The 25,918-nt window shown below is 43.2% G+C and overlaps 2 protein-coding genes and 1 pseudogene across 4 annotated transcripts; all 3 read right to left on the reverse strand.

Annotated features, from left to right (window-relative positions):
• Positions 1–10,079: 10,079 nt before the first annotated feature.
• LOC147297265 (wall-associated receptor kinase 2-like) lies at positions 10,080–13,145 on the reverse strand. Of its 3 annotated transcripts, XM_086255361.1 has the most exons (4): positions 12,233–13,127; positions 11,886–12,047; positions 11,805–11,822; positions 10,080–11,353 (listed from the first exon to the last, which is right to left on the reverse strand). In XM_086255361.1, exons 1-4 carry the CDS (start codon positions 13,125–13,127, stop codon positions 10,080–10,082), a joined length of 2,349 nt encoding a protein of 782 aa, XP_086111487.1. The 3 variants fall into 3 exon arrangements, with proteins under 3 accessions (XP_086111487.1, XP_086111483.1, XP_086111495.1); XM_086255357.1 differs by lacking the exon at positions 11,805–11,822 and having other exon boundaries at positions 12,233–13,145; XM_086255369.1 differs by lacking the exon at positions 11,805–11,822 and having other exon boundaries at positions 10,080–11,340; positions 11,876–12,047; positions 12,233–13,145.
• Positions 13,146–22,229: 9,084 nt separating this feature from the next.
• LOC147297266 (putative germin-like protein 2-1) lies at positions 22,230–23,351 on the reverse strand. The gene is made up of 2 exons (XM_086235520.1): positions 23,237–23,351; positions 22,230–22,765 (listed from the first exon to the last, which is right to left on the reverse strand). The coding sequence occupies exons 1-2, from the start codon at positions 23,349–23,351 to the stop codon at positions 22,230–22,232; spliced, it is 651 nt and encodes a 216-aa protein (XP_086091646.1).
• An 897-nt stretch (positions 23,352–24,248) lies between these two features.
• Positions 24,249–24,896, reverse strand: LOC147297267 (putative germin-like protein 2-1 pseudogene; annotated as a pseudogene).
• Between the last annotated feature and the right edge of the window lie 1,022 nt (positions 24,897–25,918).

Genomic DNA, 25,918 nt, shown 5'->3' on the forward strand with positions numbered 1-25,918 from the left:
TTGGTTTCGCCTTTGCAGTCAGCTGGGGTAAGTACAAGCTCCGAGGCGAGCTGAAGGATCAGATCGCCGTGATCAGAGACTCACCGGCCGAATACCTGTCCACCAAGTTCCTGCTCGGACCGACTCAGATCAGGTTGAGTGGGATCTCCTGGTTTGTACCCAGGTGGAATCCGAGGGCAGAAAGGGGAATGGCGCCCACCGAACTGGAGGCTCGCCTGAGGAGGAAGGCTGCTCGGAGCGTCCAGAGGAGGGCCGCGGGGTGGGCCCCTGCCGAGCCGGTCCAGGTTCCTGCCCCAGCGGCAGCTCAGCCTAGATCTCCTGCGCCGAGACCGACTCGGCAGGCAGAGAAGAGGAAAGCTCCCCAGGCCGAGGCCCCGGTGGAGAAGAGAGCTCGGGCCGGGCCCAGCGGTTCTGGTGCCGAGGCCTCCGGATCGGGGCCCCCGAAGGCGGTGGAGGTAGACCCTTGCCTCGAGCCGTTCGTCACGGGCTTTAAGCGTGTGATGACGCCGAAGGCGCTGGAGGGATTGTGGACCGGTCACGGCGAGCCGGGCTTCAGCCACCAGGCTTTGATCACATCCCGCCAGGCTATGATGGTAAGTCATTTTACTTCGGATTTTGTCTATCCGCTCGGTTCGGATTAGTAACAGATATGTTTTCCTTGCAGCTCGCCATGAGGCAGTTCGAAGCTGCTAAGGCCGCCGTCGATGCCGAGGCGAAACTGGAGAGGTTTCGGGCACGGGTCGTGGAGCTAAAAGAGAAGTTGGCCGAGGCCGAGCGAACGGTCAATGCCGAGCGCGAACGGTCGGAGGGTCTGCAGTCCAGGCTGGCCAGGAAGGAGGAGGAGGTCGCTCGGCTCGGCAAGGAGCTTGCGTCCTCGGAGCAAAATGTGGCTGACTTGAGGCACTATGTCGGCGATCTCCAGCGAGACGTCGAGGCGGCCGAACGGAGGTTTGAAAATGCCGAGCTCCGACGTCGAGCTGAAATGCCGAGCGCTCAGGCACTTACCGATGCCCACTTCGAGGGGTATAAGGAGCTTCTGGACGAGATCAAGTCGAAGAGGCCGGACTGGGATGTCTCATTCCTTGGCGAGTCCGATGACGAGGGGGAGGATACCCAGGGGAGTCACCAGGACGAGCTTCCTCCTCCCGATCGCCAAGTCCCCGCCGAAGCCGAGCCAACTCCGGAAGATCCTCCACTGCCCGCGTACGAGCCGACCCCGATCCCCCCGGCCCCCGAATCCGATCCCAACGCTGAGATGCAGATCGGCAGGGTTGAGGTGGTGCAGCTCGGTGAGGAGACGCCCGAGGAGTCCATCGAGCCGATCCTGGAGGGCCCTGCCGAGCGATCTGCATGATGGCTTTATTTTGTTTTTGTTTTTCTCCCCGAGCCGAGGTGTGGCTCGGGTTTGATTTTTGAACAATATGTATTTGGATTTTATGTTTGTTAATTTATCAGTATTTTCTTTTTATGATACAAGTTGTTGTCAGTTCAGCTCGGAAATTAAGCAAAAGACATAACTAATAACACATGAAAGTGATAAAAGTGACAATAATAAAAACCAAGACATTCTGGGATCGGCTCGACATGCCGATCGCAATGAAAATGAATGGTAATGATAAATTAGAACTTGTCTTAGGGTCAGCTTGATAAGCATAACCAAGATAAGTAAAAATTTAACAACCCTAGTGATCCCGGATGGGTTCGGCATACCCATTGAGATATTTAGGAATGCAGTTTTTTGAGAAAAATATTCAAACCTACTTTCAGATCGGCTCGGCATGCACGATGAAAGTTTTGGTTGGAGTGTATATTTTTCTTTTAGAAATATCCTGTTGAACGTTAGGACTGTAGGAAGTCACTTCGGCTCGGACAGGGATTTTTATAGACCTGATAAGTCTGTAATATGTCGAGCATCGGGCCGGAAATGGCGCGCCAGCTCGACACATGAGTTTATAGACCTGATGAGTCTGTAATATGTCGAGCATCGGGCCGGAAATGGCGCGCCAGCTCGACACATGAGTTTATAGACCTGATGAGTCTGTAATATGCCGAGCATCGGGCCGGACATCGGGCCGGAAATGGCGCGCCAGCTCGACACATGAGTTTATAGACCTGATGAGTCTGTAATATGCCGAGCATCGGGCCGGAAATGGCGCGCCAGCTCGACACATGAGTTTATAGACCTGATGAGTCTGTAATATGCCGAGCATCGGGCCGGAAATGGCGCGCCAGCTCGACACATGAGTTTATAGACCTGATGAGTCTGTAATATGCCGAGCATCGGGCCGGAAATGGCGCGCCAGCTCGACACATGAGTTTATAGACCTGATGAGTCTGTAATGCACCGAGCGTCGGGCCGAGAATGGCACTTCGGCTCGGCACATGGGTTTACTATTTTTTCGAAGGAAACACTTAGATCTTTCCTCTTTGCTGGAAGTGTATAGGAGTAGAGTCCCCAGTGTTTGCTTTGAAAAAAATAAGAAGAAATGAGTCAAAATATGTTCATCTCTTCATTGATTGGAATGGGTGTTAAGTCGGACAGTCCCCGATCCTAACATTTTACTGGTAATAAGTCTTCAAGTGTTCAGCGTTCCAGCTATGCTTGAGAGGCTTCCCAGCCAGAGTGGCCAAGTTGTAAGTGCCAGGCTTGACTATGCCTGTGATTCTGTATGGTCCGGTCCAGTTCGGATCGAACGAACTCTCCTTGATGGCAAGGGGATTCTTCTTCATGACGAGACTGCCCAATCTGAAGCTTCTGGGTCTGACCTTCTGATCGTAGTATTTGGCTACCCTCTGCTGGTAAGCGGCTCGGCAGAGATTTGCGTCGGTTCGCCTCTCCTCGATTATGTCCAGGCCGAGCCGAAGACCGGTGCCATTGGTCTCGGGATTGTATGTACCGGTCCGGAATGAAGGAGTCCCCATTTCGACCGGGACGACGGCGTCAGTTCCGAACGCCAATGCATAGGGTGTTTCCTTCGTCGAGTTGCGATGGGAAGTTCGATAAGACCAAAGCACCTCTGGCAAGAGTTCAGGCCAATTCCCCTTAGCATTATCAAGCTTAGTCTTGAGGGTCTTCTTGATGATCTTGTTGATGGCCTCGACCTGTCCGTTTGACTGCGGATGGTAAGGCGCGGTGAAGCGCAAGTTGATGTTCAGACGCGAACAAAAACTCCTGAACTTCTTGCAGTCGAACTGTTTGCCATTGTCCGCAATGATGGTGTGCGGCATGCCGAATCGGCAAATGATGTTCTTCCAGACGAAGGTCTCCATTCGTTCGGCTGTGGTTGTGGCTAGGGGCTCGGCCTCGGCCCATTTGGTGAAGTAGTCGACTGCTACTACGGCCATGGTGACTTGCCCTTTCGCCTTCGGCATAGGACCGATCAGATCGAGTCCCCACTGCGCGAACGGCCAGGGGCTGGATATGGAGGTCAGAACCTGGGGAGGTTGATGGGGGACCGCGGCAAATTGCTGGCATCTGAGACAAGCGCGAGAGAGATGATCCGCGTCTTTGTTCAGCGTTGGCCAGAAGTAACCCTGTCTGATTGTCTTGTAGGCAAGGGCTCTTCCTCCAGAATGGTTTCCACATATCCCCTCGTGGATTTCTCTCAGCACATCCTGACCTTCTTGGGGAGTGACGCACCGCAAGTAGGGCAGGGAGAAACTCCTTTTGTAGAGCTGACCATTGATCATGCTGAACCGAGCCGACCTCGTCTTGATGAGACGTGCCTTGTCTCTCTCCGGGGGAAGGATCCCGGAGACCAAGTAATTGATGATCGGCGTCATCCAGTTCGGCTCGGCCTCGGTCTGCATGACGGTGACTTCGTTTTCGGCGGTGCTAGGTCTGTCCAGGATTTCAACTGGAACGTGTCTAGCGGATCCGGTTTCTGTGGCCGAAGCCAAACGTGCCAAGGCGTCGGCTCTGCAGTTCTCTGCCCTCGGGATTTGGGATATTTTGTATTCATGGAAGTTCCCAAGCAGCAGACGAGTCTTCTCGAGATAGGCAGTCATGCTAGGTTCTCGAGTCTCATACTCCCCCAATATCTGATTGACGATGAGTTGGGAGTCGCTGAAGATGTTCAGTTTGGTCGCGCCGAGCTCCTTTGCCAGCCTGAGTCCGGCGATGAGAGCCTCATACTCTGCTTCATTGTTGGATGCTTGAAATCTGAAGCGAAGGGCATACTCCATCACAACTTGTTCTGGGGAGATCAGAACAAGCCCGGCTCCACTTCCCATGGTGTTGGAAGATCCGTCCACATAGAGGGTCCAGGTGAGGAGGTCAACCTGGCTGTGATCGCCGTTTGAGTTCGGATCAGACGCCGCTGGCATAGCGTCGGTGCGCGGTGGATCCTCCGTCGAGGTGGTCGACTCACAGATGAAGTCCGACATGGCTTGACCTTTGATGGCCGTCCTGGGACGGTAGATGATGTCAAACTCGCCGAGCTCGATTGACCACTTGATGAGCCGACCCGAAGTCTCGGGTTTTGCCAGGATTTGTCTGAGCGGCTGATCCGTCAAGACAATGATTGAATGAGCCTGGAAGTAGGGTCTCAGTTTCCGAGCCGAGCTGACCAGGGCGAGAGCCATCTTCTCGAACTTTGGATACCTGGTCTCGGCATCGGCGAGAGCTCGGCTCGTATAGAAGACGGGGTGTTGTACACCGCCGACCTCTCTCACTAGAACTGAGCTGAGAGCCGAGTCAGAGACAGAGAGGTAGAGAAAAAGTTCTTCACCTTCTTCTGGTTTGGATAAGATGGGAGGTTCCCCCATGTGCCTTTTCAGATCTTGAAAAGCCTGCTCGCATTGGGGGGTCCATTCTATGCCCTTCCCTGCTCCCCTTAAGGCTTTGAAGAAAGGGAGGCACCGGTCGGTGGATTTTGAGATGAACCGGTTCAGGGCGGCGACTCTTCCAGTCAGACTCTGGATTTCCTTGCGTGTCTTTGGAGACTTCATGTTGATCAAGGCCTGGATCTTCTCCGGGTTGGCCTCAATCCCCCGTTGGCTGACCAGGTAGCCAAGGAACTTTCCTGACCGAACCCCAAAGACACATTTGGCTGGGTTCAGCCGCATCTGATACTCCTTCAGGACTCCGAACATGTCTGAGAGGTCCCTGACGTGATCGTCCGCCTTGATGCTTTTGACCAACATGTCATCCACGTAAACCTCTACGGATTTGCCGATGGAAGATCTGAACATGTGGTTGACCAGCCTTTGGTAGGTGGCTCCGGCGTTTTTGAGGCCGAAGGGTATGACCTTGTAACAGTACATGCCGCGATCCGTTATGAAAGATGTGCCTTCCTGGTCGGACTTGTGCATCAGGATCTGGTTGTATCCAGAGTAGGCGTCCATGAAGCTGAGGAGCTGATGTCCTGCTGTTGCATCGACGAGCTGATCTATCCTGGGCAAGGGAAAGCTGTCCTTGGGACAAGCCCGGTTCAGATCGGTGAAGTCCACGCACATCCTCCATTTCCCATTGTTCTTTTTCACCATGACCACGTTGGCAAGCCAATCGGGGTAGTTGACCTCCCGGATGAACCCGTTGTTTTGCAACTTGGTTACCTCTTCAGCCATGGCGGCGTATCGGACCGGATCGTATGACCTCCTCTTCTGACGGACCGGTTTGCATCCCGGGTCGGTGTTCAGCCTGTGGGTGATCACGTCAGACGATATGCCTGGCATGTCATCGTAAGACCAGGCGAACACTTCCGCATTGGCACGGAGGAAGTCAATGATGGCAGAACGTTGTTCGGGGCTGATCTGAGTCCCCACTCGGACGAGCCGATCTGGTGTCTCGGCCGAGATCGGTACTTCTTCCCAGGCCTCGGCGGGAAGGGGCCGAGATTCTGGGCTCGGCTCGGAAGTGAAATCGAATGTTTCCGCCCTCGGCCACCTGCCCGAATCAGCGATGGAGTCGAGTTCCTGTGAGTTCGGCAGCTGACCCTTCTGCTTGATTGAAGCGGCGTAGCAAGACCGAGCCGAGCACTGGTCTCCCTGAATGACGATGCAGTCGTCGCCCACCGGACATTTGATGAGGAGGTTGGCGTAATGGACGATGCAGTCAAGGTCGACCAGAGCCGGTCTGCCCAGAATGATGTTGTAGGCTGACGGCCGCTTGACGACAATGAAGTACGTCATGCAGGTCTTCTTGATCGGTCCCTTCCCGAGCGAAAGGGGAAGGTAAATGTGTCCGAGGGGCTGAACCACTTCTCCCCCGAATCCGACCAAGGCAGGTGTGTCAGTCTCCAGCTTATCCTCGCCGATGCCCATCTGCGCGAACGCAGAGTGGTAGAGGATGTTGACTGAGCTCCCTCCATCGACGAAGGAGCGCGCAATGGTTGTCCCGGCCACCTCAGCCACTATGACGACCGGATCATAGTGGGGGAAGATGATCTCATTTGCTTCGTTCGGCTCAAAGGTGACCGGTGCCCAGTCCTTCCGCTGTCTTTTGGAAGTGCTGGGCTGACCTGCCTGGATCGACAGGGACTCGTGAGCTTGAGCCGCCTGTCTGACATACTCCTTCTGGGATCGGTTCGAGCTCCCCACAAAGGTTGGTCCCCCGCCGATTGATCCTATGGCAGCATCCTGGACCTCGATGGTGTTGGTGGGTTTCTTCAGCGCGGCCTTGGGTACCCTAGGCCCGCCGGCCAGGAATTGGTTGATCTTACCCGCCCGGGCAAGAGTCTCAATTCCGTCGCGGAGGGCGTAGCAATCACCCGTGACATGGCCGTGATTGGAGTGGTACTTGCAGAAGACGCCCTCCTTGATTTTGTCTGGGGGTGGTCCCTTGATTTCCCTGGCAGCCGGGAGTTGGTCTTTGACCTTGGAGTAGATTGTCTCCAGACCGGCGCTGAGGGGAGTGTACTCCGTGTACTGGACAAATTTGGGTCCCTTACCCAGAAGTTGGCGTGGCTCCTCGGTCCTGGTCTTCTTGGATTGGACCTGGGGTTTGGGACTTGCAACCTCTCCCTCCTTTCTCTTGGTCGAGGTCGGCCTGGGATTCAGGGCCTCCACCTGAGCATCCCATTCCTCAGCCCGCGCCCACTTAGTGGCTTCGGCAGAAAGCTCATCGTAAGTGGAGGGAGGATTCCTCATTAGGTGGGAGCGGAGTCCCCCGGCATGCAGACCTTGCATGAGGGCATTCTTTGCTGACCTATCGTCGCAATCATTGCACTTCGTATACTCGATGTTGAAGCGGATCAGATAGGCCTTGAGGCTCTCCCCTTCCTGCTGCTTAACGAGCGACATATCGTTCAAGTTGTAGAGTCGTTCGGATACAACCCGATATCTCGCCAGGAAGGCCCTTCGGAGGTCGGAGAATGAATCGATGGAGTTCGGTTGGAGAGTTCGGAACCATCCCCGAGCCGAGCCCTTCAAGGTCGAAGGGAAGATTCTGCACTTCGTGGCTTCAGATGCCTGGCGAGCCTCCATGGCGTATCTGAAGCTGTCAAGATGGTCGTAGGGATCCTTGGTCCCATCGTACTGATCCATCTTGGGGGGTTTGGTGTCGCGGGAGACCTCAGCATCCAGAATTCTGCTGGTGTACGGGAGGGGGAGTTCCTCTCCGTGGTCGGCCCTACCTGTGTACCCCCTGGAGACCTCGACGTGGCCGAGCCGATCGTGGACGCTCCGGATTTGGTCCTGGACCAGAGTCCGGACAAGATTTTCCACGTCGGGCGGGGTCGGCTCGGCCGCATTTTCCCCCGAGCATTCGGCCTGGTTACCGAGTCTCTCACTCACCGGCTGGCGAGTGATCCTCTCGCTCACCGGTCGTCGATCCGACATGATCATAGTCGATCCCAGTCGGTCGCTCACCGATCGTCTCCCTGAGTGAGCTCCTGATGGGGAAGGATCCTGGCTGGTGATGGGGCCGAGCCTATCCCCAATCGGGACCCTGGTTTCGGCCGAACCGGCTGGACTGTTGGCCCCCAACCTTGATTGGGCCGGGGGTCGTCAGTTTGTATTCGGGCCGGCACAGTCTCCGCTCGAATTCATGGGGACACGCTTCCCGAAAGCCGCCTGTTTTTGCTGAAGAAGGCGGTGGGCGTTCAGGCACTCGGCCTGTTCGGCCGGGGGCATGTCCTCGAAGCCCGGGAAGACGTGATCCGAGTCCTGCCGATCGGTCTGGTCGTTCGGCTCGGCAGGAGTGCTTTGCCGAGAAGGAGATGGTGAAAGGACCTCCTGCTCGGTTCGGGTTCGGCGCGATTGGAAACCCGACCCCCCACTATTCTCGAGCCGAGCACGATGGCGTGCAAGTTCGCCGGCCAGCTCGGCCTGCTTCGCAAGCAGCTCATTATTCTGCTTCAGGAGTGCATTCTCTGCGGCTAGATGTCGCCGGCTCTCCTTAAGGAGTTTATGGGCAGCTCGGATTTTCGAGGGACCTTTGGACTTTGATGTCCTGGGGAGTTGTGCTCCCCTCGTTTTCTCAGGCGTCTCAGGCTGATGTTGTTCATCATTCTGAGATGTTCCTGAGGAAGAGCTGGTGTCCCGAAAGATGGTAGTCATGATGACTCGCGTGAAGGAAGAGCTTAGCACTTGCAGTGATGAACACAACGGCTGAAGTAACTTCCCACAGACGGCGCCAATCTGTTGATGCAAATTCTCGTAAGGTAGATGCAACAACTTAGATAAGCTGATCTGGCTGATCAGGTGCTTTGCTGGATGATGAAGTGGATGCTGGTTGAGATCTTCCTGCAAGAGAAACAAGGTCAAGGGAGATGGACCGGTGTGGTACCAGCCAAACACGCTCCGATGATGAAGTTAGTGATGGTGTTTGATGGTGGATGAGGAAGAACAAAGGAAGAACTTGGGAGAATGGGAAGAACAAGGCAAATGTTCTGGGTTATTCTCAGCAAGTTGGGTATGCTCTTGGGAGAGTGGAAATTTTGTATAAGTGTTTTGTGTGTAGATGCGTAGTCTTTTTTTTTTGCACATATGACTTGATATATATAAGCAAAGGAAACCTTAATGAGTAAGATACCTGCATGTGAATGAATGGTTGCCAGAGACCCACGTACCTGGTCAGACCTAGTTGCATGCTCAGCTGCCTGCTTCTTCAGCATTCAATGCTGCATTGAATGCTCCATTAAATGCAAGGCTGGAAGGTTCAGGCAGACTGCTCCAGTAGTCATGAATGCAAGCCTGATATCCCCTCTGTCAGGAGATTTGTGTCAGGTGCATTTAAGTGTGGCGGTTCGTCCCAGCGTGATCTTCCCGGGAATGGCGGCGGAGAGCCGAGCCGAGCCGATACAAGCACATGTTCTTATGCGTAGACATAAAGTCCATGTGTGATCGGATCGGACATGGGATTCAAGACCGAGCCGATCCAGTAGACTGGGATCCTTCCGAGCCCTAACTGGTTGACGCCAGAACTCGAAAAGAGACCGTGCCCCGTGCCGAGCCGAGCCGAACCGGAATGACCGTGGTGAGATGGACACTCGATCCATTGAAAGATCATCGGTTCGGCTCGGACCGAACATGGTGGGCCCGGCGTGGAAATTCGATCTGAGCTGGCAGAGGAAATGCTGACCAGTGATGATGTGGAGGTCAAAGTTTGACCATAGAAAGTCAACTCCGAGGTGGGTGTTTGACCAGCCACGTGTCGAGCTGTGATTGGCTATTCGGATCGATGTGGATTTTCCCACAAACAGTTAGTTTATTTATTTCATAGCATGTACTGTTGGTATTTTGTGATGAAAGTCTAACTCTGCTCATGTAGGATGTGTTTGTAAGCTTACACTTAACGTTCTTGTCCTTGTTTTCTTACTTGTCATTGTGTTCTTATCTTTATTAGAATTGAATTAAAACTTCTTGCCTATGATCAATACTGTTATGCTCTCCTTGCTTTGCATAAAGTACATAAGAGCAATTTTGAACAGGACAGATCTAGTATTTAATTATACGAGTACAAAACAGTTACATAGCTTTATTTCATGAAGAAATAAAAAATAGCAGATAACTTTACAACCCACATTCCAGCAGCATGTATGCTGACATACTTTGATTTTACAAGGAACTGACTCAAACTGAAACAAAATACAATTCAATACACAATCACTAGGAAGGACAAGTTGTACGTCAATAAGTTATCGCCCAGCATCATAAGGCTTTAACATTTGGGCATGAGTTTGCATGCTGCTGTCATACTCAACAGTATTGGTTATAATATTACTACTAGAACCACCATCATCCCCTTCATCTTTAACATCCACAACGTAAGCGTTTAAATTAGGTGACCCAAGCAAGTGGTCGGTGTCTTTGGGAGATCGTTTGAAATCAGCCTTACCCCCACCTGCATGCTCTGCCATATCTCTACATAGCCCCTCGAGCTCCAAGGATACTGTTCTCATCGTAGGCCTTTCCTCCCCTTTTAACCTCAAACATCTTTTTGCCAGATCCGCCACTTTTTCAACAGTCTCAAAATTCCCCTCCTTGACTATTTCAGCGTCAAGAATTTGACCCAAGCGACCCCCTTCCACTGAACAAACAAAGAAGTTTGAAAGGTTTCTCTCTGCCTCAGGCTTTTGAAAAGAAAGTGCCTTTTGGCTTGTTAGTAGCTCCACTAGGACAACTCCAAAACTATAAACGTCACTCTTTTCTGTAAGTGTGTTTGATTGAAGATATTCAGGGTCTAGGTATCCGAGTGTCCCTTGCACCAAAGTCGATAGTTGATTTTGATCTTCTGGAACTAATCGTGAAGCTCCAAAGTCCGACACTTTAGCCGTGTAATCCTTGTCTAATAGTATGTTCGTTGCTTTAACATCTCTGTGTATGATTTGCAAGGAAGTGGAGTAGTGTAAGTATGCTAGTGCTTCTGCAGTATCTGCTGCTATATTCAATCGCAATTCCAATGAAAGTGGTGGTGGCCCTGCCTTGCCGTCTTTTCTATGAATGTGATCGTAAAGAGTGCCATTGGTGATGTACTCGTAAACTAGTAAAGGTGTTGGGGTCTCTAAACAACAACCCAACAACCGAACAACATTTCTGTGGCTGATTTGAGAAAGAACAATCACCTCATTAACAAACTGATTACTCTGGGCTGGGGCAGCATTAATTTTGGATTTCTTTATTGCAACCACTTTTTCATCTGAGAGTATTCCTTTGTAAACTGTTCCATAAGCTCCTTCACCAATTTTTCCACTTACATGGTAATTGTTTGTGGCCTTTTTTAGTTCTTCTTCAGTAAAGATTCTGGCTGCTGTCTCAACAGATCCATCGTAACTTGCCAGTTGTTGTTTTAAAAGTAAGCCACCATTTTGTTTAAAGTACTTGTCTTGAAGTTTCTTGAACTTTCTTCTCTTCATTCCACAATATATCCAAAAAATTGCAACCAGTAAAACAAAGAAACTCACAATGATACCTGCACATAATTTAAATATCACAGCCACTTTAATTTGATTTATATAATTTAATTACTTATATAAGTAAATATCATGGCATGGGGCTGAATGTAAAAAATAGATTGGTAAAAGAGAATAGTAAATCTTGCTTTTATTTTTTCTTCTTGAGCTTCAAAGATTTGACTATAATGAGAATAAATATTATCATATGTATCACAATGAAATGGATACATTTGGGTCTTCCTAATTAATGTTATATTTTGTAATCAATCTTCTTAATGTAACATGTACTGGATCAATTTAGGTTAGAGTTTTGGATCCAAAAGTAGCACAAATAAAATAAATGGATTTTCAGATCCGGTCCCTAGTTTTACGTACTGTTCACTGACATATATATTATATAGTATTAGTTTCACCATCTGTTCTCAGAAAAGCTTTTTGATCTATTTACCATATTTATGTTTGCTTTACTAAGCCGTCCTACAAGCACTAAGCAATTTCATGTTATAGGACACTTGTTAATATGTAAATAGCTAGGTAGCTGGTACATACCCAATGAAATTTTCAGGGAAGTGTTCTTTGATGTGGAATTGTTTTTTACGCAAGTCGTCGTGTTTTCCTTTCTGTACCCTTTGAGACATGAACACGAGTAATTCCCTGGTAAATTTATGCATGTTCCATTACTGCAAGGGTTTGACTTGCACTCGTCAATATCTGAAAAGAGATCAGGAAAACCATTTATCACAAGTCAATCAGGTAAAAATGTAAAATCCCAATTTTGAGCTTTAATGTCCAGCTGCAACAGCAAACATATATAATATATATATATGTGTGTGTGTGTGTGTGTGAATAAGAGATGCATATATTTATATATTGATGTGTCTCTAGGAGATAATCACCATGGCAACCGCCTGGGAGGTATGGGTTCCCTTCGTAACCTGGCAAGCACTGGCAGATATAACCATTCCGATTTTGGGGGTTGACACACTTGCTATTTCCCTTGCATGCAAAATCCTGCCGCTTTTCAGCTTCATTACATGGGTCTGACTCTACCCCAATTGCCCAATTAAGAACCATTGGAAGCTGTTCTATGTTGCTCAGTTGTTGAAAACTTGTATTGGAGAATGTGAACTGGCCTTCTTCCACAATGAAGGCGTAGCTGCAGGGGTTAAAGTCCCATATATTGATATGATTGCTATAGCTACTCAGTGTCACATTACGATTGGTTAGTCCAGTGGGGATGTTAGTTTGGCAGCACCCAACGCCATTGCAAGAGTTCTGATCAATGCTGCTGAGGCTGTTGCACACGGACATGCAGCCGGCTATGAACTCTTCTTCACCTCGGACGCCTTTGAAAATTGCATAAGTGTCACACCCAACGGCTATGAACTTGTTTTTGGTATCTGAGATGGTGAAAGGAGGCACAAATAGATAAGGGTCGTTGTATTCTGTTTGCACACCCTTGTTGTCATAACAATCTCGGCCGATGTACTGCAATATCTGCATCTCAGCCTCATAAAGGGATAAGTTAGTAGCAATGATACCACTACCCGCCCAGTCTGCTTTTGGGGGATCAGTGGAAGTGTTACAAACGATAGCAAAGTCTTTATACTTTCCCTGTGGCAGGTAGCAATCATCACCTATGCCAAATGGATATGGGATTGTGAGATTACCACAGTGGGTTGGGCAGTTAGGCAAAGCTTGAGGCAGGGATTGAGCTGCTGTCGTTGTTGCAGCCGCAAATATTAACGCCAGTAGTACTGATCCCACCAAAGAGAGTTGCAGAACAAGCATCCTCCCAAGTAAGGCCATGGCACCTCTACTACTTCAATTAACTCCTTCTAGTAATTAGTGGAATATTGCTACAAATATTTGTATTGCTTATGAGTAAAGTAAGTGGTTGCTTGCATGGTCTTTTATAGGGCCTCATGGTCAAGGGGTTAGGGCTTGTATGTTCCAATGTACGTTCCTGTATCATGTTGAGGTCGTCTCTATTATTTAATTGCTGTTTGCAGAAGAAATCCCACTTGTTTATACTCAATAAGCCCACTTGGTTATGCCAATGGCCAATAAGCCAAGGGGCATTTTTTTTTTTCCTTTTCCTGTAAATAAGCGCAAAGTCAACCACAAGCAGGAGATCAAGTGGGATTACCAATTGAGTTTTTTTTAATCATGCAATAAGAAAAAAAAATAGATTTATGTGTTTTTTTTCTTTATCTAAGCACTGCTTTCTTCATTATGAACTGTGATTTAGTGTACATAATATAGTTGTGTGATTTCTTGCTCAGCAGAACAGAGTATAAATAGCCAACTCTTGGCGCCAAAACCCGTTTGAACTTTAAAGTCTTCGAGAACAACCAAGCTAAGTGGTAATTGGATCATCCATGGTAAAGATATTTCGGGGTTTTCAGAATAGCACGGATTTCTGATGCAGTTGGGCCTTTTCCTCAGGCAATCAATCGTAAAGCCCATGAAACGGATAATTGGCTTTAGAAGCGAACTCAGCTAGGGAGATAACTGATATTTTAACTAGAAAAAATGGTTTAAGAAGCGAACTCTCTCTCTCTCTCTCTCTCTCTCTCTCTCTCTCTCTCTCTCTCTCTCTCATACATATAATTGTTGAAATTTTTTTGTGGGGGCTAAGATGTATAGTCTTTGTAATTATGTGATTAGTCTTTGAATTTAAAAGAACAAAAATAAGAAGGTGGCCAAAAAAAAAAGAACAAACAAAAGAAGGAAAGGGTTGAACAAAAATTTATCAATCTTATTGGTTCAAGAAAAATAAGAAATTGCAGCTTTAACCAGGTCAAGATGGTGACTTCACTAATAATTTTTTTTAAAGAAATCAATATTGTATAATAACATGTTTATGCATATTAAATTGTTGAAGAAATTACAATTTGATAGTAATTAGTAGAAATAATCTTCTTCTTTTTTTCTTTTTAATGTTAGATAACGGAAGATACCATTTGGTAGTTAAATGAGAATGCTAAGTGATAATACAAGAAGTCAAATAAGGTAATATGGGTATAACAATCACTCATAATTTAGTCCACAAGCAAACTCTTCCTTTTCACCGGCCTCCTCTCATCAACTAAAAGGCTAGGGAAGCAATATTAGAGGTGCCGCATTTTTAATACCACATATGTACTATCTTTCTAATAAACATAAAGCCCACTTGTATAAATGGACTTCACATCTATTATAGAAAATTAGAAATAGTACATGTGGTATTAAAAATGGTATGAACGGATGTAATATACAAAAGATGATACCCTTATAACCAATTTTAAGTTTGAACGGATTCGATCTAGTATTTCAAAGAAAATCCCAATATAATATAATAGTTAACATAACTTTACCAATTATGGCAAAAAAAAAAAAACATAACTTTACCAATTAACATACCCTAATATTGGTTTGGATCGATATATACAAATTAAGACCCACATTGTATGAGTATACACTATTAAGTAATATAACCCAATATTGGTTTGGATCGATATATATCCAACACAACAAGTCAAATAAACTATTGCCCATCATATGGCATTAACATTTGGATTTGCATGCTGTCATATAAGACAAGAAATGTGAGCAAAGCCCACCTTCATTAGTTGCACAGAAAGGGGTGACAATTGGGCAATAGAGACTAAAGTTCTCAATTGCCACCCCAAATGGTAGCTCATGAAGTTGTATTTTTTCTTTTCTTTCTTTTGGTAATTAAGAGCATTTGCGTTCGTTTTGGGGGGAAGGACTAGATTATCACACATTGTAGAAAATTAGAAATAGATCGAGTACGTATCCAACTCAAAATTAGCCCCTAGATGGATATGATTGTGTTGAACCTCACAACTGTTTTGTTCGAATATTATTGTTGAAACTAACACTTGTATTGCTCATTCTAATACCATGTAGAAATTAGAACATCAAATTCAAAACCAATTGATAATAGGTGGAGATGCCTTATACCTTATAAATTAATTATAAGACGAGTTTTTACTTTTTCGACATGAAATATTTCTCTCAACATATCTTGAGTTAATCATTTTGTAACTAGAGAGATTTTAAATGTTTATTAGTGCATTTCAAATTTTAGCTTATGCCATTACAAGTCATGTTTTGACGTTTCCCAAGTCATATCTTACAGTTTCTCAAGTCGTTCTTTAGGGAATCAGAAGTCGTTCCTTAGGAAATCAGAAGTCGTTCCTTAGGGCATCTCAAATCGTTCCTTGAGAATTTCAGTTCGTAACTCGATGAATTTTAAATGTTTATACCCTTTGTACATTTCAAATTGTATCTAATGACATTCCAAGTCATTTTTTGACGTTTCTCAAGTCATACCCTACAGTTTTTCAAGCCGTTCCTTGAGGCATCTGAACTCGTTTCTTTAGAAATTCATTTCGTAATTCGAGAGATTTTAAATATTTATACCCTTGTTGCATTTCAAATTGTACCTAGTGACATTTCAAGTCGTGTTTTGACGTTTCCTAAGTCATAACCTAGAGCTTCTCAAGTCATTCCTTAGGGTATCTACAATCGTTTCTTAGGGCATCTCAAGTCGTTCCTTGAGAATTTCAGTTCGTAACTCGAGAGATTTTAAATGTTTATACCCTTGGTGCATTTCAAATTGTACATAGTGACATTCCAAGCCATGTTTTAACGTTTCCTATGTCATATTCTAGAGTTTCTCAAGTTATTCCTTAGGGCATCTCAAATCGTTCATTTATAATTTAATTTCGTAACTTGAGAGATTTTAAATGTTTATACCCATGATGCATTTCAAATTGTACGTACCTAGTGACATTTCAAGTCATGTTTTGATGTTTCTCAAGTCGTTTCTTAGGGCATCAGAAGTCGTTCCTTAGGACATCCTAAGTCGATTCATGAGAATTTCAGTTCGTAACTCGAGAGATTCTAAATGTTTATAGCCTAGGTGCACTTCAAATTGTATCTAGTGACATTACAAATAGGGATGGCAAAATTCCCCGCCCCCGAAAATCCCCGTGGGGACCCGCCCCGATTAAGCGGGTATGGTAATACCATCCCCATCCCCGCCCCGCCCCGCATACCCGTTTAATAAAAATATTATATTATATAATTATATTTTAATTTATTTTCTTAATTTTTGTTGCATATCTTTAAAATTTAATAGTGTTCTCTTTATGATTTAATGTTATTGTAATATAATATGATGAATTTTAATGTATTTCATCTATTATATTATATATTTATATTAATTTGATATGTTATTAATATAAAAAATTATTTTTTAAAAAATAATAGGGGCCCCGAATACCCCCGATGGGGACCCGATTACCCGGCGGGGCGGGTATGGTATTGGCAAACCCGCCCCGAACCCGCCCCGTTGCCATCCCTAATTACAAATGATTCGACTGTTCCCAAGTCATACCATATAGTTTCTTAAGTCGTTCCTTAAGGCATCTCAAGTCGTTTGTTGAGAATTTTAGTTCAAAGCTCGAAGGATTTTAAATGTTTATACCCTAAGTGCGTTTCAAATTATGTCTACTGACATTCCAAGTCATATTTTAATAGTTTCCAAGTCATACCCTAAAAATTGTCAAGTAGTTCCTTAGGGCATCTGAAGTTGTTCCTTAGAGCATTCCAAGTCGTTCCTTGAAATTTCATTTTGTAACTAAAGGGATTTTAATCGTTTATACTTTAAGTGCATTTTAAATTGTACCTTGTGCCATTACAAGTCATGTTTTGACGTTTCCGCGTCATACCTTACAATTTCTCAAGTCGTTTCTTAGAGAATCAGAAGTCGTTCCTTAGGGTATCTCAAATCGTTCCTTGAGAATGTCAGTTCGTAACTTGATGAATTTTAAATGTTTACACCCTTGGTGCATTTCAAATTGTATCTAGTTACATTCCAAGTCATTTGTTGACATTTCCCAAGTCATACCCTAGAGTTTCTTAAGTCGTTCCTTGGGGCATCTGAAGCCGTTCCTTAGGACATCATAAGTCAATCCATGAGAATTTCAGTTCGTAAATCGAGAGATTCTAAATTTTTGTAGCCTAGGTGCACTTCAAATTGTATTTAGTGACATTAAAAGTCATGTTTTGACGTTTCCTAAATCATAACCTAGAGTTTCCCAAGTCGTTCCTTAGAGCATCTACAATCATTTCTTAGGGCATCCCAAGTTGTTCCTTGAGAATTTTAGTTTGTAACTCGAGAGATTTTAAATGTTTATACTCTTGGTGCATGTCAAATTGTACCTAGTGACATTCCAAGTCATGTTTTGACGTTTCTCATGTCATACCCTCGAGTTTCTCAAGTCGTTTCTTAGGGCATCTCAAATCGTTCATTTATAATTTCATTTCGTAACTTGAGAGATTTTAAATGTTAATACCCATGGTGCATTTCAAATTGTACCTAGTGACATTTCAAGTCATGTTTTGACGTTTCTCAAGTCATAACCTAGAGTTTCTCAAGTCGTTTCTTAGGGCATCAGAAGTCGTTCCTTAGGACATCTTAAGTCAATCCATGAGAATTTCAGTTCATAAATCGAGAGATTCTAAATGTTTATAGTCTAGGTGCACTTCAAATTATATCTAGTGATATTACAAGTGATGTTTTGACAGTTCTCAAGTCATACCCTAGAGTTTCTTAAGTCATTTCTTTGGGCATCTGAAGTCATTTCTTAGGGCATCTCAAGCCGTTTTTTGAGAATTTTAGTTCGGAACTCGAAGGATTTTAAATGTTTATATCCTAGGTGCGTTTCAAATTGTATCTAGTGACATTCTAAGTCATGTTTTCACGGTTTCTAAGTCATATCCTAGAGTTTATCAAGTCGTTCCTTAGGGCATCTGAAGTCATTCCTTAGTGCATCCAAATTCGTTCATTGAGAATTTCATTATGTAACTAGAGAGATTTTAAATGTTTATACCCTTAGTGCATTTCAAATTTTAGCTTGTGGCATTACAAGTCATCTTTTGACGTTTCCTAAGTCATACGTTACAGTTTCTCAAATTATTTCTTAGGGAATCATAAGTCGTTTCTTAGGGAATCATAAGTCGATTGTATTTATTCCAAACATACACATACATATATATATATATATTAAAAATAGATATATGACTAATACTATTAATATAAACATATGTATATTCTAAATATATGTGTATCATAATAACAAAAATGCTAACAAAAACACCCACATTTTTTTGTAGTTGTAATTACTATTTTGTTTTTATTAGGAGGAAGGGAGATCGAAGATGGGTCAATTAATTTCATTATTATTCACAAAAAATATATTCAAAGATGGTCTAAAATATATTTCAAATATAAGAAAATGTGAAAATTTTTATTTTTTATCCGAAAGTTTTAAAAATGTGATATTTTGAAAAAAAATCCAATAAATTTCGAGAAATCCGAAAATTTCGAATCGGAATGAGGTGTTGAAATTCCGATTTTTTGAAATAGAAATTTTATTCCGAAATTTTTTGAAGTGGAATTGGAACACCCTATTTCCGATCCGATCCGTCCGAAACACAACTCTACTTGTGCCATTACAAGTCATGTTTTGACGTTTTCTAAGTCCTACTTTAGAGTTTCTGAAGTCGTTCTTTAGGGTATCTCAAGTCGTCTCTTGAGAATTTCAGTTTGTAACTCGAGGAATTTTTAATATTATACCCTTAGTGCATTTCAAATTGTATCTAGTGACATTATAAGTCATTTTTTGACATTTTCCAGGTTATACCCTAGAGTTTCTCAAGTCATTTTTTGTTAGCAGCTCTACTAGCACAACTCCAAATTTATAGACATCACTCTTTTCTGTTAGTTGGCTTGACTGGAAGTTTTCAGGGTCTAAGTATCCTAGTGTCCCCTGCACTAAAGTTGTTAGTTGAGTTTGATCCTTAGGATTCAATTTTGAAGCTCCAAAATCTGACACTTTTGCTGTGTAATTGTCATATAATAATATAGAGTTAATTACACTTACACCTCCTGAGGTTTATCGTCTTTTCACATACACTTCCTGAGGTTTCAGTAATTACACATACACCCCCTGAGGTTTTAAAACTATTGCATATAACCCCCTACAAGAGACAAAAATAAATAAATAAAAAAGAAAATATTTGTATTGAGGTTGAACCTTACACCTTGAGTAATCTTATTAGGCTATTTAATCCCTTAACATGTTTTTTTGCATAATTTTTATCATTTTTCGGCTCACTATAGGGGGTTATATGCAACAGTTTTGAAACCTCAGGGGGTGTATGTGAAAAGACGATAAACCTCAGAGGGTGTAAATGTAATTAACTCAATAATATATTCGTTGTTTTCACATCTCGGTGTATAATTTGCATGAAAGTAGATGAGTTTAAGTATGCCAGTGTTCATGCGGTTTCTACTGCTATTTTCAATCGCAATTCCCATGAAAGGAATTGACCCTTTGCCCTTTCCATTATGAATGTGATCAAAAAGCGTGCCATTGGTGATGAACTCATAAATTAGTAAAGGCACCGGTGTCTCTAAACAGCAACCCAATATTCTTCCCACATTTCTATTGTTGATTTGAGAAAGAACACCACTTTGTTATCGGGTAATATTCCTTTGTAAACAATTCCATAGCCTCCTTTACCAAGGACTCTACTTTGATGGTAATTATTTGTGGCATTTTCAAGTTCTCTTGCAGAAAGATTTTGGTTGTTAACTCAACAGATCCTCCTCTGTGACTGGCGAGTTGCTGCTGCAACAATAAACCACCATTTTCTTTAAAGTAATTTTCTTTGAGTTTGATGTTTCTTTTCTTCATTCCCAAATATATCCACGAAATTCCAACTAGTGAAACCAAGAAGCCTACACTGATACCTGCACATATATAATTGAAAATACACAATCAAACTGATTATTATATATAACTCGTTTAGTTATGTAATTCTATATATTATATTACTCCTTGAGGTAGGATATAATTGTACGTTAAAAATAGATTGGTAACAAAGAGAGAAATATATACATACTCAATGTAAGAATAATAATCAGGTGAGTTTTCTTTGATTGATTGCTGGAGTTTGGTTTTCTGCAATCCGTTCCATTCACATCTACGTTTGTGTACCCTGGAGGACATGTACAATAATAGTGTCCAGCTTGATTCACGCAAATTCCATTATTGCAGGGGTTTGGAATAGTCTTGCACTCATCAATATCTGCAAATACGTGCTTGAGAAAATTAGGAAACTAAACCGATATACGATTATGCATGCGCATATACAATCAAGTAAGTTAAACATATCAATCAGTGCTACTTAATTTTGAGCTTTAATTTCCAGCTGCAACAACTATTGTATGAATAAAATTATTTGGACCATCTTAACTAGCCATCTTATAGACTATTTCTCTAATAAGAGTCACATGTGCATAACCAGAGCCAAAGATTTGGTTAATGGGGTACCATAGACAATATTAAAAAAATTTAAACTTGAGTAAACATAAATGTGTATAAAAAAAACATCAGGGAGGTATGGATTCCCTTGGTAACCTGGCAAGCACTGGCAAATGTAACCTGATCCAGAGCCATTGACGCACTTGTTATTTTCCTTGCAGGCAAAATCTTCCTTCCTCTTTTCCGCTGCTTCACATGGCTTATCATTATCATCCCCAATTGCTCAATTGAGAACCACTGGAAGTGCACTTATGTTGCTCAGTTGTTGAAAACTTGTTTTGGAGATTTGGAACTTGCCATGTGGAAGCCATCTTCCACAATGAAGGCGTAGGTGCAGGGGACAAGGTCCCCTTTATCCGGAATACTAATGCGATCCAAAATCACACTAAACTTTTTGAGTCCAATGGGGATGGAAGCTTGGCAACACCCAGTGCCAGAGCAAGAGTCCTGATCAACTATGTTGACACAAGAGGACTGGCACCAGGCTTCTGTACAATTGATTTTAAATTTATCTCCCCGGTAACAACCTTCATCCATGCCAAATGGATATGGAATTGTAAGATTACCACAGCGGTCACGACAGCCACGCAGGGCTGCTGCAGCTGCTGTAATTGTACTACTATTTCTACTCACTTCACTCCTTGCAGCATTAGCAATGAGAATATCAGATGTATGAGCATCCCATGAACATACTTGTACTGTAAACCAGCCATGATGCAATTGTAAACTGCTTAATTACTGCCCTTTTTCCCTTTCTCCTTAATTCCGAGATTAAGCGATAGATCCGCAAACACACAAGCTTCTTTCAAGAACAAAGATTGCAATAACATAAGCTTCTTACAAGAATACCCAAATAACAGAAAAGATACAGAGACCACCCTCAATTTTATGAATCAAACCCTCACCAGAAGACTACAAGAACCTATAAATAAGGTTTTAGAAGACTTAGGGCACCAAAATACTATTCTTGTGGGACAAGAAAACTAATAAAATAAACATAAATTAAAATCCCAAAGTTTGACCATATATTTTAGTAAATTAGGTGAATATTACACTCTTATAGGCTCTCTTGTGGTAGCGTTTTATGCCCTTCTTTTTTTTTGGTAAGAAACGGGGCCAAAGGCCCGCTTTTTGCCCTTTTCCTCAATTCCTCCCCCTGTATTTGGGCTTATTTTTTCTTCTTTCTGTATGTTTGTCTGGGCTTTTTCTTTTCAGCCCTTTTATTCGTAGGGCCTTGCATTCTTTAGTCTTGGGTGGATTGGGTTTTGTTATGCTGGTGGAGACTGAGACGTTGCTCCCTGTAATTGGGCCTTACTGTCCATTTTTATCAACGATAGATTCGTCTGTGACATGCTGCTTGTAAATTTGTATCACCATTTTAGTTAGTAGCTATCTCTATAATCCATGTTTAATCAATAGCAGTGGGAAAAAATCATCTTAAAATCTTGCATAGTTGCATATGATGTTGGCAATTATTATTACTTATTTAGAATATGGTCTGGAGGTAATTGATAACCCCTTTATCAACATTGAAAGCCTTCACAAGAATGTCATTGGCAATACTAGGCCTGGACCCAAACACAGCACTAGCAATTGTTACCACGCCAGGATTTTGGCTGCTGAGAGCTGCAATAGCAACAGCATTGCCAGGTCCTACATTTCTCTGATAGTGGACAAGTCCAATAGGGAAAACAAACACATCACCCTTCTGCAACACCTTGGTAATGTGCCGGTTTTCGGGGCTGGATGTGACAAATCCAACTTCGAGGCTGCCTTCCAGGATGGTTAGAACTTCGGAGGCACGAGGGTGAGTATGGGGAGGGTTGATGCCTGAGGGTGCATAGTCGATGCGGATAAGAGAAAGGCCAAGAGTGTTGAGTCCTGGAAGTTGAGATGCAGTCACTGGTGTTACACTTAACCCAATTGGGTTTGATGTATTGCCTCCTAAATGAAGTCCACCCAAGAAAAAATCATTGGCTTCAACTGTCTTGGGATCCTTGCAAGCTAGACCATTCACCACCACTGCCAAAATTAACAACTTGCAAGTTAACATGTATATTACAATATTTCTTTTTGAATAAGGAAACCATGTTGATAGAGAATTTAAAAATCCTACATTCTATGTTACTATATATAATATTCTCAATTAAGGCTCATTGTCAATTGGTTTATCCACATGTGGCTCAGTTTGACCACACATGAGGGGCCCCTATTGAGAATACCGAAAATCATAAGCCTCTTTATTCATTGAAAATTGATTTTGAGTTAGATACTCTAACTTCGATGCAAATAACTATTTGTGCACACTTGGTTTCATAATGAAGTAGCTAAAGTTAGTGATCAATTTACTTGTTGGGTAACCAATTTAAAGTCAACTACATCATACAACCATAGAAGTTCCAACCAATCTGAGTGTTCTGGTAATTAGCTTTCACAAGCAGAAAAGCAAAAATAGACAGGGGATGCAGAAGGATAATCATATTATATAGGTACCTTTACTTTCTGGGTCTGCGACGCAGAAATCTTGAAGTGGACTATGATCTGATGCAATGGCCACTGACAAAGAAAAAGATAATATAAACCCAAAGAAGATAACATAAGTGGCCATCTGATTATTTTAGGTATGCTAGCTGCTCTAGGAGAACGACAAAGAAGCTGTGTTTAATTGAAATTGTGGACAGAGTAGTTTTTCATTTGTACAAGAAAACAAGAAGAAAGTGAGGAACTGCAAGGGTCTAAAACTAAACTATATATTTATATGCAGTTCAAGCACTGAAATATAGAGACATATATAGTCTGTGGCCCCCTTGCCCCTTGTCCCTTGTTTTTGTCTTAATGCCTGTTGCCTAGCCGCGTGCTACAGTACTAGTAAAAGCAATATAATGGCTTGGGGTCATGCAGACATGCATTGTTAATTTGAGAGCTAGCTGAAGTGGTCGGACCCTATATATGTTTGGCCTACCATTGACCATGGTGTTTGTAAATAAGGGACAGAGTTATAGCTCTATCCCATGCGCACTTAGGAGCCCCATTGGGTTTATTTTTAAAGATTTAGTAATACATGAGGGACATAGGTGGCAATGCATGCATGTGGGATGTACTTGTATATAGAACCAAAAGAAGGAACAAGGGTCCAAAAAAAGAAAGCCAAAGCCCAAAGAGCAATCAGGACAAAGAGCTAGAGCAGAGTACTACAAGGCAAAAGCCTAAACTGTTAAAGAGAAAGATCCTATGTTGGAAATTTAAGGCTTTCCATAGTGGTTTATAAAGTTTTGGGTGGATCAGAATTGCTCCAACACCCGAATTATCGAACAAAAGTCAAGTCTCTCCACCCATAGCCAATTGGCTTTTATCAACGCATTGTAAGTAACATAATCAGAAAAATTAAACAAGCATGAATGCACTTATAAGTGAAGCTTAACAAATTTTCAAACACATTATTTGACACTTGAAATGAACTATCAATCCATTTTGAGTACTATCAGAGCTGGTTCCTTATTGGCGTCTAAAACCTCGACTGGAAACTGTTGATTGTGCGCCTATCCACTTGGAAAGCCTTTGAAAGAATATCAGCAGAGATGTCAGGCCTTGATCCAAACACTGCATTGGCAATGGTCATAACATCTGGGTTTTGACTGCTGAAAGCTGCAATGGCAACTGCATTGCCATATCCAACATTGCGCTGGAAATGCACAAGACCTTGTGGGAACACAAACACATCACCCATATTAAGCACCTTGGAGATGAGGCGGTTTTCGGGGTTGGAGGTGACAAAACCCACTTGTAGGCTGCCTTCCAGGACTGTCAAGATTTCGGTACCTCGAGGGTGTGAGTGTGGAGGATTGATACCCCATGGCCCGTAATCGACACGGGCAATGGAGACGCCAAGAGTGTTAAGTCCTGGAATTTGGTATACGTTAACAGGGGTCACATGTGAGCCAACTGGGTTTGATGTGTTGCCTGCTATGTGAAGCCCACTGAAGAAGAAGTCATTGGCGTCAACAAGATTGGGGTCCCTGCACACATGACCATTCACTGGTACTAAGCTTCCTCGGTCTGACACACAGAAATCCTGAAGAGGACTTGGGTCAGATGCCAAAGCAATGGAACAAGTTATGGCAAAGAATGCCAAAAATAGCAACTCAGAGGCCATTGGATATTCTCTCTAGATTGTCACACTATGAAGGTAGTAAACAGAGAGATATATAAAATTTTTCTTAGAATTTTGTAAGCAATTATGACAAACTTGAACGAATTGTGGATTGAGACCACCATATGTTGCTGCTTTTATAGATGGGATCTTGCCCAATGCACTGAAAGAGTCTAGTCTCTGTAACCGGTATGAAAATTGATAATTACTGAAAGCTTGTTATCAATAACCTCACAAATCTTGAACTGCAATGTTGGTAGTTGGCTTGTAAAGTAAATTTTACCAAATCCTGCTCTGTTTTTCTTTTGATGTTCTTTTTATAATGCATAGATTTACATTAGTCATATAGTTGGAGATGTCATGCTTTTGTTCCTTGCAGTTTCATATTTGTTTAGTTAATTAGAATTTAGATTAATTGTATTGGAGGGTTCCTTTTTTTTTTTTTTTTCAAGCAAATCTAATCTGAAAGCCGGTTTGTACTCTTTGAATTTTGTGCAAGAGAACCTGATAATGCCCAGACTACTATTAAATGTGGACTTATTCAATTTGATGTATTTTGTATACAAAAGTTGGACAGTTATAATTGTTTTTATGCTTCAATCCATAGATAGGTAATTGATCAATATATTGTCATGAGAGGGTGGGCGTATATGATGTACATTGTATACGCCCTAGAATTTGTGTATATTCTATGTATGTTCTATGTATATAATTCTTAAGGGATTTAACAGGTTTTTTGGGAAAATTGTTACATTATTAAATCATTAGTGATGGAAAATATAAGGAAAGGCACGTAGGAACAGTTTCCCAAACTCAAATCACTCATCTTTTACTAACAATCAATTTTCATGAATCAAACAAATTTACTGACAAACTTGATTACATTAACAAGTGAGCAAAAACAAACTTTCAGAATTGAAGTAACAGAATCAAACAAAATGACACACCAACATGATTGTACTGCTAAGTGAACAATAACAATTTTCTTCACACTTAAAATGAACCGTCACTCCCTTTTCACTTAA

Source organism: Dryas octopetala, chromosome 1 (genome assembly GCF_963921425.1).
Source record: "Dryas octopetala chromosome 1, drDryOcto1.1, whole genome shotgun sequence".
NCBI lineage: Eukaryota > Viridiplantae > Streptophyta > Magnoliopsida > Rosales > Rosaceae > Dryas > Dryas octopetala.

Bases quoted from the DNA above. Each gene is read 5' to 3' on its own strand.
- LOC147297266 (XM_086235520.1), bottom strand. From the start codon at position 23,351: ATGGCCACTTATGTTATCTTCTTTGGGTTTATATTATCTTTTTCTTTG. The intron at 22,766-23,236 runs GTACCTATATAA...TAATTTTGGCAG, and splicing joins CGCAGACCCAGAAAGTAAAG to TGGTGGTGAATGGTCTAGCT.
- LOC147297265 (XM_086255357.1), bottom strand. From the start codon at position 13,145: ATGGCCTTACTTGGGAGGATGCTTGTTCTGCAACTCTCTTTGGTGGGA. The intron at 12,048-12,232 runs GTGATTATCTCC...ATCTCTTTTCAG, and splicing joins CCTCCCAGGCGGTTGCCATG to ATATTGACGAGTGCAAGTCA. The intron at 11,354-11,885 runs GTATGTACCAGC...AATTATGTGCAG, and splicing joins TTCCCTGAAAATTTCATTGG to GTATCATTGTGAGTTTCTTT.